Source organism: Mesoplodon mirus, assembly GCF_964341445.2.
Source record: "Mesoplodon mirus genome assembly, chromosome: 7".
NCBI classification, from domain to species: domain Eukaryota; kingdom Metazoa; phylum Chordata; class Mammalia; order Artiodactyla; family Ziphiidae; genus Mesoplodon; species Mesoplodon mirus.
Genome location: NC_138983.1, coordinates 92,311,002 through 92,326,194, shown reverse-complemented (window position 1 = coordinate 92,326,194; position 15,193 = coordinate 92,311,002). Strand labels below are relative to the sequence as shown.

The 15,193-nt window shown below is 45.4% G+C and overlaps 1 protein-coding gene across 1 annotated transcript in view; it reads left to right on the top strand.

The window, feature by feature from the left end:
- Window positions 1-15,193, top strand: part of LOC309808874 (forkhead-associated domain-containing protein 1-like) — a gene marked incomplete at both ends in the record, with an annotated part of 199,082 nt that overhangs the window by 17,517 nt on the left and 166,372 nt on the right. Inside the window, one exon of the mRNA XM_082629449.1 lies at window positions 2,519-2,725. Within this exon, the coding sequence (XP_082485575.1) occupies window positions 2,519-2,725 (207 nt within the window). The remainder of the gene's footprint in view (window positions 1-2,518; window positions 2,726-15,193) is intronic.

The window sequence follows — 15,193 nt, the reverse complement described above, 5'->3', positions numbered from 1 at the left end:
TGTTTTCCTGCTTTTTATTTCATGTATTGCTTCTTTTCTTCTGCTTGTGGTAGGCTCATATTGCTCTTCTTTCTCTAGTTTCATAAGGTGGAAGCTTAGATCTTTTCAAATGTATGCCTTCAATGCCATAAACTTCCCTCCAAGCACTGCTTTCACTGCATCTTGCAAATTTTCATAGGTTGTATTTTCATTTTCATTTAGCTCAAGATAAATTTTTATTTCCCATGAGACTCCCTCCTTGACCCATCTGTTATTTAGAGGTGTGTTGTTTAATCTGAAAATATTTGGGGATTTTCCAGCTGTCTTTCTGGTATTGGTTTCTAGCCTAATTCCATTGTGTTCTGAAAACGTACTTTGCATAATTTCTATTCTTTTACATTTGTTGAGGTATATTTTGTGGCCTGGAATGTGGTCTGCTTGGTGAATGTTCCATGGGAGCTTGAGAAGGATGTGTGTTTTGTTGCTGTGGGATGAAGCTGTGTGGTTGCCAGTTAGATCCAGATGATGGTAGTGCTGTTCAGTTCAACTTCATTCTTCCTAATTTTCTGCCTGGTGGGTCTGCCCGTCACTGACAGAGGGCTGTTGAGGTCTCCAGCTACCATGATGGATTCATCTGCTTCTCCTTGCAGTCCTATCAGTTTTTGCCTTCCATACTTTGATGCTCTATTGTTGGGTACATACAATGAAGGACTGTTATGTCTGCTTGGAGAATCGACCCCTTTATCACTATGTATCGCCTCTCTTTATCCCTGATAACTTTCCTTCCTCTGAAGTTGGCTCTGCCTGAAATTAATAGAGCTACTCCTGCTTTCTTCTTGTGTTTCAGTATTTTAAGTGCCAAAGTGTTTGGTAGGAATTTGAAAAGTGGGTAAAGGCACAGTCATTTGAATCAGGCAAACCTGGGAACAAGCCAAGCAAGTCAAAGTGGCTGACTGTGGGCACACTTAATCGTTCTATGCCTCAGTTTCCTCATCTAAGAAATGAGTAACTATCGGACCTACTGTACAGCACAGGGAACTATATTCAATATCTTGCAGTAACCTGTGATAGAAAAGAATCTGAAAAAGAATAGATATTATATATATGTATAACTGAATCACTTTGCTGTACACCTGAAACTAACACAACATTGTAAATCAACTAGACTTCAATAAAAAATTAAATTTTTTTTGAAATGAGGAAGTATCCCTTTGAATTATTGTGAAGATGAAACGGGATAATGCAGTAAAGCACTTAGCAAATTTCCTGGCATTTGTGTAATTACACATAATGTGTCATTAATATATTCTACTAATATATGCAGTTATATTATTATCTATTCATATACTATAAGCTATTATTACTATAAGCTATTGGTTATAATTATATTGTGGGACATTAGTATAGATTTCTAAGTCCAAGTACTCTCTATGAAAGTTGGATGAGGCACTCTGAGAAGAGTAAGTTAGAAAATAGTTGCAAAGTCTCAGGCTGGAGTGGATGGCTCATAGGCAGTGTCCTGAGAAGACAGAAGACTTCGCACGTGCCCTGCAGCCCATAGTCCAGGGCGCCGGGGCCAGGGGGGGATGTGATATTTCCTCCTTGGTGCCGAGTTTTGCTCATTCTTCTTATTAAAGTGGTTACACAGGAGGTTTCTGACGCCACTGACAAATCACTGTCTGGGGTCTCTCTCTTTTGAGGGAAATGTGGTCACACCAGGGCCCCTATTGAAAAATAGATCATCTTTGGTTAGATAAATTCTGATTAGCTTTTAAGAAGCAACAGTAATAATTAAGCACATGGGAAAAACCTTCATTGTACACCAAGGCTTTTAAAAGGTAGTTATAAAACTATGTTTTGTGGTGTGAGCTCAATTGTGTTTAAACTTTTTAAAAAGATTGTAAGCATAGAGAAAAGACTGGAAGGATGTGAACCACCGTGTTCTCGGTGCCTGCCTCTGGGGGACGGGAGTCTAAGTGATTTTAATGTCTTCTTTGTGTTTTTCTCTAGTTCTCATTTTCTGCATTATTACAAAAAACATGTTATTTTAAAAATGAATAGAACAAACAACAATTATTACAAAACCTCCCCTGAACTTTAACACTTGCAGTAAATGGACAGTTGTCACTTGCCAACTGACCTTTCTGGTTTGTGTTGGGCCATTTCTGCTGTCTTGCCACTCGGGACAACCAAAAGGCTACTTGCATGGGATCAGAGAACTATCAAGTGGCCAATTCCTGGCCAATTCCCCCCGAGTTCCCTCTTGCCTCTGTGTTGCCTGACGCCCTACCCCAAAACTGGGCATCTATTCTGGGTCTGCTGTCAGGGTCTGGTGACCCTCCACTCACTAGCTGTGTGGCCTTAGGCAAGTCACTTAACCTCTCTGACCCTCAGCATCCTCCTCTTAAAATGAGGATTGCAGTGACCGTCCAGCCAGATGAAGTGGTTAGCACATTGGGGCCCCCAGTGTCAGTGGCACTAGTTATTCCTTGTTATTCCTGTTATTCCTGGCTCTGACTGTCCCCCTTCTGCATTTCAGTCTGCAGACGTCGACAACCATCACGCACTCATTGAATATAATGAGGCCGAAAGCAGCTTTGTTCTCCACGACTTCAATTCCTGCAACGGCACGTTCGTCAATGAGTGCCACATTCAGAACGTGGCTGTGAAGCTCCTACCCGGAGACATCCTGAGGTTTGGGTCCGGAGGGCTGACCTACGAACTGGTCATCGAAAACCCAGCCTCGGTGAGTCCAGGCCCCTGCGGGGTTGGGGTGGGGTGGGGTGCAGAGGTGCCGTGTTGTGTCACCTTCCGTGCAGCCTAGGGCTCGGGTACGGCCACAGGTGGAGTTCGTCTGGAGCGCGTCACTCTTCCTTTCGCGAGTCTGCGAAGTTCAGCCCCATCGCGTGGGTGCCCGGGGAGAGCGAGTCCTCGCGCCCTCTTCTGGGCATTTCGTGGAATTACATGCAAGGGTTGCCTAGCGACCAGCCCAGAGCGAGAGCGTTTTCCTGAAAAGTGAAGCTTGGCGAGGGGAGGTGGAAAGCAGGTGTGTGCTTTTGAAGATGCAGAGATGGATGCTTCCTTTTTAGGCAGATCAGTGCTCTGCAACTTCCTAGCTTTGTGACCTCGGCCAGGCTTCTCTGTATGCCTGGGTCTGGGTCTTCTCAGCGGTGCAGGGCGTTGAGAGAGTATCTATGTATAAAAAGTCAAAGTCTCTGGCCAGAGTAGACGCTCAAGGCCTGCCAGCTATTATCACACCGGATCAGAAATGTTCCCGGGATCAGGACCTAAAGTATGGCCCCAGGTTAAGCGGAACGTAACCCAAAATTCGCCCAGCAAAGCTCAGTGACCAGAAGTATCTGGTTCAGTAGGGAGGCAGGATGGGGGCTGGTTAGCAACACAGTCCTGGGTCAGAACCCCAGCTCTGCCACTGGCCTACTCGGTGCGCTCTTGCACAAGCCATTGGACCCCTCGGAACCTCGGTTTCCTCATCTACAAAATGGGGCCAACGACAGCAATGACCTTGCAGGCTTATCTCGAGGGCTAAATGAGATGGTTATCATTGTAAACTCCCAGAATAATGCCCATTCGTGGTGAGCACAAAATTAATACCTGTCGTGTGTGTCCCAGAGAGACGGCATGTTAACCTCACTCCCCAGCACCAAGAACCCTGCATGGACTGAGACCTCCGAGGCTTAAAGTCCTTTCGGGGACGAGGCTGGGTATAAATAAATAAAGTTTAGAGAATCTAGACAGAATCCTGGGGTGTGGGTCCACTAGGCAGCCTTAAATACTCACTCAGAGAAGATGAGCACCGTCCCTCAGGCTGCAGGGCCCGTGACACCGCATCCACCACGTTTGGCTTTGAAAACCTGGGGCAGTTTTCTCCTGCTGCTTCTCAGCCCCCTTTTCCTCCTTGGACCAACATTAAAGTGTGCTCACTTGTGGGATGCACTGGGATCCACTGGCCGCCCTGAGGAGGGGCTCCTGACCCAGAAGGTGTTGACCTGATCAGGGGTTCTCAACATGGGTTCTAAGGATCCCCCTCGTCAGAAGCACGTGGGGAGCAGACCCACAGTGCAGATCTGGGCTTCACCCCAGGCCTGAGGACTCATACTTAGGATTCCCAGATGAAATACAGGACACGCAGTTAAATCTGAATTTCAGAGAAGCAACAAATCATTGTTATGTACAGGTGTGGCCCAACTATTGCAAGGAACCACTTATGCTAAAAAAATTATTTGGTGTTTATCTGAAATTCAGATTTAACGGACACCCTATAGTTTATTATATATTGACTTATTCATTTCTTTATTTATGCGAAATCTGGCAACCATACACATCCTCCCTGGGAGCGGGGCCTGGGAATATGCATTCTCACAAGCTCCCTGATGATTCTGATGCACCGCCAATAGGAGGGAAACCGAAATTTAGAATCATCTGTATGGAACACTTACAGAATTTTTTAGGGATCAAAGAAAAGGGGATTTCACACTCCCAAGCCTGAAAATCCAAGTTCATGAAGTTTGATTCAATGTGCCCCAACATGTCTGATTCCAAGAAATTTTCAGGAATGTTCAGTAAAATTACAGGTTCCCAGGCCCCCTCCCTGGGAAATTCTGACTTTGTGCTTGCCCGTGGGGAGAAGAAGAGGGGGAGCAGCAAACAATATCTGCATTTTTTTCTTCTTTTTTCCTACAAAGATATTTATTGAAATATTATTGATAGGGGCATAAAATTTGAAACCTAAATTTCCATCCAAAGGAGGCATTGTTTAATAAATTATATTGTTTAATATATTCTAAGGAGTTTAATATATTATAAGCAGTTCGTTATATATGGAATACTCTTCTGCCTTTTTAAAACACAGCTTTATTAAGATATAATTGACATGCAATAAACAGCACATGTTTAAAGTCTGTAAGTGGATGGGCTTTGACATATGGGTACACCTGTGAAACCATAGCCACAATCAAGACAGTGAACAGCTCCTTCATCCTCCAAAGTTTCCTCCGGATCACAGCATGTGTTTGTTTGCTTGCTTGCTCTTAACAGCTTCACTGAAGTACAATTTACATAACAGAAACTTCACCCATTTGAAGTGTCCAATTCAATCAATTTGAATATATTGATGGAGTTGTGCAGCCATCACCACAACCTGCTCTCAGAACATTTTCCTCCATTTCTATCACCCCAAACCTCGGAGAAACCTTGGAGGTATTTCATTTTGGGGTTTGTTTTTAACTTTTAATTTTCAAAATTATGGTAAAATACACATAAAATTTACCATCTTAACCATGTTTCAGTGTACAGTTCACAGTGGCATTAAATCTATTCACACTGTTGTGCAGCCATCACCCCCATCCATCTTCAGAACTTTGTTCATCTTCCCAAACTGAAACTCTAAGCCCATCACATCAAACCCCCTGCTTCCTTCCTCCCCTCCCACCATGCTTTCTGTGTCTGTGAATTGGACTATTCTAGGTTCCTCATATAAATGGAATCTTACATTGTTTGTCCTTTTGTGACCATCTTATTTCACTTAGTATGATATCCTCATGGTTCATTCCAGTTGAATATTTCATTGTATGGATTCACCACATTTTGTTTACCTGTTCATCCATCCATGGCCACTTCGGTTGCTTCCACTTTTTGGCCATTTTGAGTAAGTTTGTTATGCACACGGGTGTACAACTATGGAATGGGGACTTTATTTTACAAGGTGCTTCTTATATAATTGTGGGAAAAAGTGATGACGACCTCTAACCTTGAGTAGATAAGACGGAAGAAGATGCTTTGTAAGAAGAGAAACCAGGAGAGCAGCAGGAGGAATCACTGGCGTGAACAGCACTGTGCTAAGCAATTCACCTGCTCTCCCTTATTTCACGCTCATAGCAACCTATGAGATGGGTTCTCCCATGATCCCCATTTGACAGACAAGGAATCCGAAACTTAGAGAGGTTAAGTAATTTCCCCAGGGCCACACAGCTTGTCAGTGCAAATTAAACACTATCCCCACTTGTGGAAAAAGGAGGGGAGAAAACCATTTAGTCTGATGCTAGCTGGAGCAGTAGCCTTGACTGGTATTCACACCGAGGAAAGCATACTCTCATGGTCACTCGAATATGCACGGATTTTTTCAATTCTTATTCCTACACGCACTTGCACCTTGCTTCATTCCTCGGTTGACTGCAGGCAGCTGCACAAGTGTTCCCCTGGCCTGTGCCCAGGGCACTTTGCAGGACTCTCCACAGCCCCATCTTCTCAAAAGTGCTCTCTGCCGGGGCGTCCCCAGCTTGAGAAGCTTCCATCCATGATGCTCATATTCATGGAGGGGTCCTTTGCAGCGTCCGTGTGAGGGCAGCCTGTGGACTGCCTGACACCTTCCTACAAATTCCACTTCCTGATGACCCCAACCTGCTGGCTATTTAAAAGAAGAGAAAGGAAGAGGGGAAAAGGGAGAGGTATTGAAGAGCATCTCTCATCAAATATTTTGAAGCCCAGTTTTTCTAAAAATTTCGTGGCCCTCTTGCTTCCAGCCTATTCTTGTTTCCAATTGATTTTGGGGTCCCTGGTGAGGGCGCTGTGTTTCCTCCTTGGATGGAGTTTCCATGGAGGACTGCCCTGATATCATACAGATTAAGTATGATGAGAACTGTTCTTCTCCCGACAAAGAGTTCCCAAATGAAAGCATTTAGTTCAGGTGTTGTGGTGACCCTAACCAACAGAGGAGGGTGTGACAGCATTTTACTGGGGGAGGGGGTGAGGTGCGGGGCGCTTAGGAATCCAGATGTGTTTGCAGATGTCACAGTGGTTAGAGCACGTGCCCTGAGGTCAGGCTGACTCCAGCGCCGTCCCAGCCCTGCTCTTGACCGGCTTTTATACTGGACGTGCACAAATCATCTACCTCTCAGGGCCTCGGTCCCCACTCCTGTAACAATAGTTCCTACCACCTTGAGTGACTGTGGTATTAAGTGGGCAAAGTGCGTAAATTGCTTAGTCCAGCGTCTGGCACCTAATAAGCACATGATAACCCTCAGCTTTAGAGTCAAGCAAACCAGCATGGAGCAGCAAAGATGCCTCCTTTGTAAGTGTCCTTTTGGACAGGGAAACCTCCCAAGACCTGCCCCCGCTAGCAGATAAATACATTTGCAGATAAATTACCCATAGAATAACATACAAGATGGAAAAATATAAAGAAAAACTCTTGTTTGACAAAGTGCATTGGCAGCCAGGTTGTGCCCAGGACCATCCTTTTTTTTTTTTTTTTTGTGGTCGCGGGCGTCTCACTGTTGTGGCTTCTCCCGTTGCAGAGCACAGGCTCCGGACGTGCAGGCTCAGCGGCCATGGCTCACAGGTCCAGCCGCTCTGCGGCATGTGGGATCATCTGGGACTGGGGCACAAACCCGTGTCCCCTGCATCGGCTAGTGGACTCTCAACCACTGCACTACCAGGGAAGCCCCCAGGACCATACTTTGTAAATTATACCTCTCTCATCAAAGTATAACCTAGGGCTGCCATATTGCACAACTCCAGGGTCACCATTCACAACGTAGTCCATGTGGATGGCGCCCACTGAAGCTGTGCAGGACATAACCCGCAGGGCCATCTGCAATGCCCTGAAGCAACCGTTGATTAATCCCATAGAGTCTTGGCACCAGGCGTGGGAAATTGAAGTCCCAGAGTCAGGTGTGCTGCCGTGTTGTGGGTTTTGTTTGTTGTTGCCTTTACTCGTGCTTTCTGAGCTCTGGGAAAGGAGGTGTGGAAACAAGCTGTGCTAGTCACAGTGGCGCCGTTCTTACAAGGCAGCTGAGTAAGGAAACCCACGTCACCCGTATGTATCAATCATGTCTTTCTCTGTTCTGAAATACGGCAAAACGGATGGAAATGGCCAGAATGAAAAAGGAAGCCAGGCGCCACAAATGACGTGCCGAGTTGTTCCATGAGGGGGTTGACAACTCCTTGTCGGCAGCCCCCATCCCCATGACTGCCTGTGTCTGGCCTTCCCTGTAGCCTGCTCTGCCCTGTTCCCAGTCCAGCCAGACTCTCCCACGTGGCTCCTGGATAGTGTCTTCTGTCCCTGCAATGTCATGACGTCCTGTCTTGCGAGAAGAGCGCCCTCTGTCGGCCAATATTTCTTGCTGCTTTAATGGGGAAGCTCTGCAGAACACAATCGAGAAAGCAAGGGCTTTGGAGTTGGATGGACCCAAGTTGAAATGCCAGCTGCAACTGGCTTTACCTTTCTGAGCTTCAATTTCCGATTTCTGCCAAGGAGCTACTCATTAATCCCAGGTCCCCTTTCCCCCTTCAGTTGTTTTTATAGAGGTCCCTGGGACCACCCCTATCATGGCATAAACTGAGGCTCAGAGAGTTTCAGTGACTTCCCCAAGGTTAGGCATCAATCATATAGATCCAGAGGCAGGATTAAAAGCCGGCTCTCCTGAGTCCCTTGGAGCCTTTTCCTAATAGCACGAAGCATCGTGGGGCCGTGAGAGCCCAGGCAGGTCCTTCACTGCCCAGCGGTTAATGAAGGTCTTGCATTTCCCAGTCCAACCTGCAATTTCACACGCTGACAGGGGATGATTCATTATGTGGGTAAAAACGAAAGCCACTGATAATAGGAGAAACTGCATTTTCAGTTATCTGGCTTCCTTGCTTGTTTGGCTCCACTAACTTTTTTTTTGGCTACACCAATGCAGGATCTTAGTTCCTCAACCGGGGATCAAACCTGCAGCCCCTGCATTGGAAGCATGGAGTCTTAACCACTGGACGGCCAGGGAAGTCCCTGGCTCCACTAACTTTTTTTCTTTAATTATTTTTCTTTATTTTATTTATTTATTTTTGGCTGCGTTGGGTCTTCGTTGATGCGCGCGGGCTTTCTCTAGTTGCGGCGAGCGGGGGCTACCCTTCTTTGCAGTGCGCGAGTTTCTCTTTGCGGTGGCTTCTCTTGTTGCGGAGCATGGGCTCTAGGTGCGTGGGCTTCAGTAGTTGTGGCACGCGGGCTCAGTAGTTGTGGCTCGCGGGCTCTAGAGCACAGGCTCAGTAGTTGTGGCCCATGGGCTTAGTTGCTCCGCGGCATGTGGGATCTTCCTGGACCAGGGCTCGAATCCCTGTCCCCTGCATTGGCAGGCGGATTCTTAACCACTGCGCCCCCAGGGAAGTCCACCCACTAACTCTTTACCAGGGATATTGCTGCCGTTCCTGGACAAATTCAGTTGCGCCCTTTCTTCTCCTTTTTTGACGATGGTGATCACACCTGGTGGCTAATGTTTTATGCTCATTTATTATGGACCAGGAAGTGTTCCCAGCATTTCACGTGCACTATCTCACCCACTTCTCACAGACTAAGAAATGGCTGTTGGTATCCCTGTGTCTTACAGACAAGGCACAAAAATGACACACTCGTCAGGGTCCCAGAGACGGAGCAGAGCCGGGAACCGGACCAGAGTCTGTGTGACGCCGGATCCCAAGGTCTTAACCCGAGGTCGGCACGTTATGGCCCAGGGCCAAGTGCGGGCCATCGCCTGTTTCTGTAAAGTTTCCTGGGAACACAGCCATCCCATTCATTTCAGTATTGCCTGTGTTGTCGGCTACAATGGCAGAGTAAGCTGGGCAGATCCTATGGCCCACAGGGCTGGAAATGCTTACTGTCTGGCTCTACAGAAAACGTTGACCAGCCTCTGCCTGTAACACTATGCAGTCCTGCCTCTTTCATTTGACTTGGTTTCTAAAAGAAGAACTTAAAATAGAGGGGGGAGCTGGGGAGAAAGAACTCACTCAGATTGAGCCTTACTGTGTGCCAGGAAATGTGCTGGTTAATTGCTTAAGTTTACTGAGGAATAAGAAAAAACAGACAAGCTGGAAAACTAAATTTTGAACAGTCTTTTCAATACCTCTTTAAAAAAGAGCTGGAAATATGTGGTTCTAAATATACATACACATATATATGCATTTGCAAATATAGTAATAATATAATTACATTGACATGGATCTGATAAATGTACTAGACATTAACATATTATATATACAACAGATGCATATTATAAATTTTACCTGTTTCTTCAACTGGAAAGTTTTCTTTTAAAACTGTGGACTGTTGGGAATTCCCTGGTGGTCCAGTGGTTAGGACTCAGTGCTCTCAGTGCTCTCACTGCTGAGGGCCTGGGTTCAATTCCTGGTCAGGTAACTAAGATCCCACAAGTGCACGGCGAGGCCAAAAAACGAAATAAATGAAACTATGGAATGTCTTCCCTGAGTCACTTTTGAAGCAGAAATTTGGGGTTTGTAGTCTGAAGCCTGCTGTAGCTAGAGAACTATTTATCTATCAAAGTTTCTCTAAGCAGCGTTTTACTACTTGTCTTATGATTGGTTCCTTGGTCTTAAATCATTCTTCTCTGGAGATGCTGCTTTACTTTTATAAGTTGAAAGGTAAATTTGGTGCATGGTAACAGTCTGGTGGGTTTTATTTGAGCATGTCATAACCTTTAAAACAACTTTCACTCTGAGTACATAGTGATGCTTATGCTAAAGTCTCAATAAGCATACTGTCCAGGAAATTTGATTGTTTGCAAGTATCAGAAAACCAACTAAAACTAGCCTAGGCAAAAAAAAAAAAAAAAAAAACTCATGGAACTGAAAAGGCCAAAAGCTGCAGCTTAGGCCCAGCTGGATCCAGGCGCCCAAATCATGGTCAGGAATCTGACTCTTTCTTCCCTGTTAGCTTCCCAATCTCAGACAGACTCTTGCCTCACCTGTAGGAAAGTGGCCACCAGCAGCCCCAGCATCCTACAAAGTAGCAATTCCAGGGATAGAGCCAGCATCTTCATTGACAGTGGCTTGGATCACATGGCTTCCCCTGAAGGAATCACTGAGGCCAGGGGCCAGGAATGCTCTGATTGGCCAGGCCTGGGTTATGGTCTCACCCCTGGGGTGGAAGGGTCAGAGTTCTATGGACTCAGGATTGTCAGGGAAAGGGTGTCTTCCCTGAAAAAAAATTAAGGGGCCCATCCAGAAGATGGAAGAAATGGATGCAGGGGAGGCAAAAACAAAGAAGATGTCCATGACATTAGGAAGCATTCCTATTGCCTAAGTGGAGCCTTCCTAACAGGATTTGCCACTAGGGATCTGGGGGGAGGAAAATGATGAATAATCCACTTTTCCATTGGAAAGGTCCCAGGCCAGTCTCCAAGAAGCAGAGTTGCTCATTTCTCTCCTGTGGTGACTGGTGTGATGAGAAGCTCAGAGTCTGGGCCTTAGTTGTCCATCCCCAAGAAGGGTGGTGTTTCCACGTTCCTGGGACCTCTGAATAGGGCCCGTTGTTGAGGAGGATGTGGCTTTACTGTACCGGGGGTTGAGAAGCCGGCAACTGAGTGAATGACCAGAGAGTATGGTGCCCTTCAGAACAAAGCCTCTTTCTGGTCAAGCTTTGTCATCTCCTACCTGACCTTGTAGGATTTCCTCTACCCTGTGCTCTTACAGGTCCTGTGGGGACTTACTTATGTGATGAGAACTCCTGAGGCTGGGTGTTTTATATCAAAGGCGATTTCCCGAGAACAGTGAAGTGGAGGGCACGGGGCAGCAGACAGCCTCAGTCTCGACCTCTGCAGCAGAAACTCACACAAAAGGACCCCTGAGGCTGTGTTGTCACCAGATGTCTACAGGCGATGCAGATGACATCGGGGGAGGTGGAGACGGGAGCGCGGGCTGAACCCTTAGCATCCTGCTGAGACAGAACCCGGACCCGGCCAGGAACCGGGCCGCTTCCTGCTTCCTCTGGCAGACCACACCCTTTGTTACCAAATCAGAACCACGTTGCTCCTTCTCTGAACTTAGTTGATGATCATTCATTCATTCATTCATTCCGTCTCTCTATCTGGCAAGACCGAATTGAAGCAGGCCAAGTTTAGGGGTAGCAAAAGCTATTTGCAAAAATCCGGCTGTTTTCTCATTAGATTCTATTTCCCATTTTATGGACTGACCAGGAAGCTGATTAGAACTTGAAAGGAAAGGAAAAACCGTAAGATTGAAGATTTACAAGAAAATGGGAAAATTAGATGGGCCAGATCTCCTTTAACACAGCTGGGAAAAACCCAAACGAATGGCTTTTCTGAACAGCTCAAAGGGACTTAATTCTTTTAAGTTCCAAAACCTAAAAATAATGTATAACTTGGCGGTTCTGTGTTCTAAATGTATAACCCTGATTTCTCACACTGAAGCCCCGTACGTGATTTACCCTTTTCTTGGGGACATAGAATTATTACCCGTCTCTGAGTTACGGTGACACCCCGGTAGCTGTTGAGATAAAGGCCATTTGTCCTGGCACCAAGTAGCACCCTCTCCTGGCTTCTGAGATCTACTGGCCATGTTTTCTAGTCTCCATTCTGTCTTTCCAGGTCCATGGCTCCTCCATGCTGGGGTCAGTGTGCTTGCTCGCCACCATCACCCCTACCCCCCAGGCCCTTCCAGACCATGGGAATTAAGCTCCACATCTATGTATGTTAAATTCTTCTGTAAGGAAGCCGGTCTCTTCTCCCTCCTTTATGTATTTACTCACTAATGTATCTATGTCAGTATGGATCCATGTATACTGATTTTACGCCTTGAATTATAATCCAATACTCATTAAATATTTCTTCGCTCAAATTCTTCCAGCCTTGGCCACTGGGAGCTCTTTCAGATTGCTTGCTGTGTCCTTGAGCATCTCCCCACCTTTTCGTTTTGGGCACTTGCTTACTCTCTGCTGTTACAAGATGCACCAGGCTTAGCAGGTGTTTTCCCCATCCCAGCCCCAGAATCAAAGTGCTTTTTATTTACACTCCATTTGCCAACTGTTCAGCTCAGTCAGCGAACACCTACCATGAGTAGCAGGCACTCTGCTGGGTGCCAGCACAGCCAGCAATTGGCTGGTAAATATTTAATGACCAGCTCTCTGGAAAAAGTAAAGTACATGGATGCATAGCATAAGGTTTACTGATATAAAGAATGTGTAGCACAGTCTATCCATGTAACAAAATATACAGTACTCTTTCTCGTAAATTCTGTATAGCCAGCTGAGTCTCACAGAATGCTTTCATTGACTTTAGGTGAACTCTTGTATCCATAGCCAATTTCTCATTGCAGTTGACGAATGAGAGAGTTCCCAACCTGAGCACTCGTGGGTATTTTTGGATATTTTGGATTTATGAATAATACAAGTGAAAAAAGAAAGACGTTAGAACTTCACATGTTCATCAGTGACATGAGTGACTTTGTTGCTGCATCAGATAATAATTTTTAAATACTGGAAGAACGTTTCCCCAATTTTTTGCTCTATTCATAACATAACGGCTAAGACACAACGTGCTTTTGTATAATCTGCATTGTTAACATTTTCTCCATTACCGTCTTAAGTCTAGGCAATCAACAAAACAAACAAACAAACAAAATCAAGCTCTACATGAACCACCATTATTAAACCTATTTATAAAACTTTTTAAAAACCAAGCCCTCATTTATAACATTTCCTGATTTCTATGGTGTAATACGCACTCCACGGTCAATTTCCAGCTCCCAATGACACATCCCTGAATACAGAGAAGGAAAGAGAGGTGTGGTAACACATTACTATGTAACATTTCCAACAGAAACATATAGTAGAGTGAAATAACCTCAAGAGCATAGGTAATAATAAAATAGAGTAAAATAATTAGGAAGGGGTGACTTTTAAGTTTGTATACCAATTGTTTCTGATATAATTTAATGGTAAATTTATGTAAGTTAATTCTTATTAATGGCTGTGTTTATCAACCAGTTGGCAAAATTCCTGGACATTTAACAATCGGTTCTCGTGGGCGGGTACCAGCTGGCCCCAGCACTCCTCTGGTACAGCAGTAAACATACCACAGGTCTTCCCGGATGGAGGCTGGGGTCCTCTGAGCTGCTTCCAGGGCGTGGCATGTACCAGAAAGAATAACACTTCCATAAGACAGTTGTCAGTGTTCCTAGAAAATCCCATTTCTAAGTAGCCCATGTGATGTCTTGTGTTTTTTCACACCATCTAATGTTCATTTCCTTTTTTTAACTTGGAAAATATCCTATCATTCACTAACCAATCGTCTAAGATCCGTTTGTGAGTATGGAAAGCAGGTAATAAATCATGACTTCGAGTAACCTAGAAGTCCTAAGAGCACAGGTATTGGAGTCAAATTGTGTCACCACTTCCTGGCCGTGAGACGTTGGGCAAGTCATTTAACCTCTCTGAGCTTCAGTTTCTTAATCCACACAATGAGGGGTAAAATGCCTCCTGCAAGATTATTCTGGAGATCAGATGAGACCACATGCATTAAGTGCCCAGCACAGTCTGTGGCACATCTGTGGCTTCTCTACACAGTGGCTCATAGTCGTTGTATTGTCGACAATTACTTACAAATGGCAGAGCACATAGCAAGCTCTCCAAGGGCAAGGTCTAAGTTTCCACCTTCTCTGCAGGCTCCAGGGCTTCCTGGCAGAATTCATGTGTACTGTAGGCACTCGATGTGCAAACTACTTCGAATGTTTTTTAGTGTTTCCCGTTCAACTTATACTCTTTACAGGGTTAGAAGCAGATATTGGGGAAATAACACAGAGAACAAATAGATAATTTGAAAAAAAATGGATAGTGATTTCTTGAGTAAATCATTGACCTGTGTTTATTAAAGCTAATATAAATTCAGCCGTGGATGTGGTCATGGTTAATCCAGGTGGTTGACAACCTGCTTTTTTTTTTTTTTTCGGTACACGGGCCTCTCACTGTTGTGGCCTCTCCCGTTGCGGAGCACAGGCTCCAGACGCGCAGGTTCAGTGGCCATGTCTCACGGGCCTAGCCGCTCTGTGGCATGTGGGATCTTCCCGGACCGGGGCACGAACCCGTGTTCTCTACATCGGCAGGCGGACTCTCAACCACTGCACCACCAGGGAAGCCCCAACCTGCTATTTTAAAGGTAGTATGGAAAAGAAATCAGGAGTATCACATATGCTACCTCAAAAACAAAACAAAAAACCCAACCATGGCAACATACCATATGGTCAGAGAACAGACACAAAGAAAGAGAAAAGGCATTAGCGTGTATTTTTAAACTAAAGTTTCTAAAAACAGACTTGAAGACTTCCCTGGTGACACAGTGGATAAGAATCCACCTGCCAGTGCAGGGGACACAGGTTCGAGCCCTGGTCTGGGAAGATCCCATATGTCGTGGAG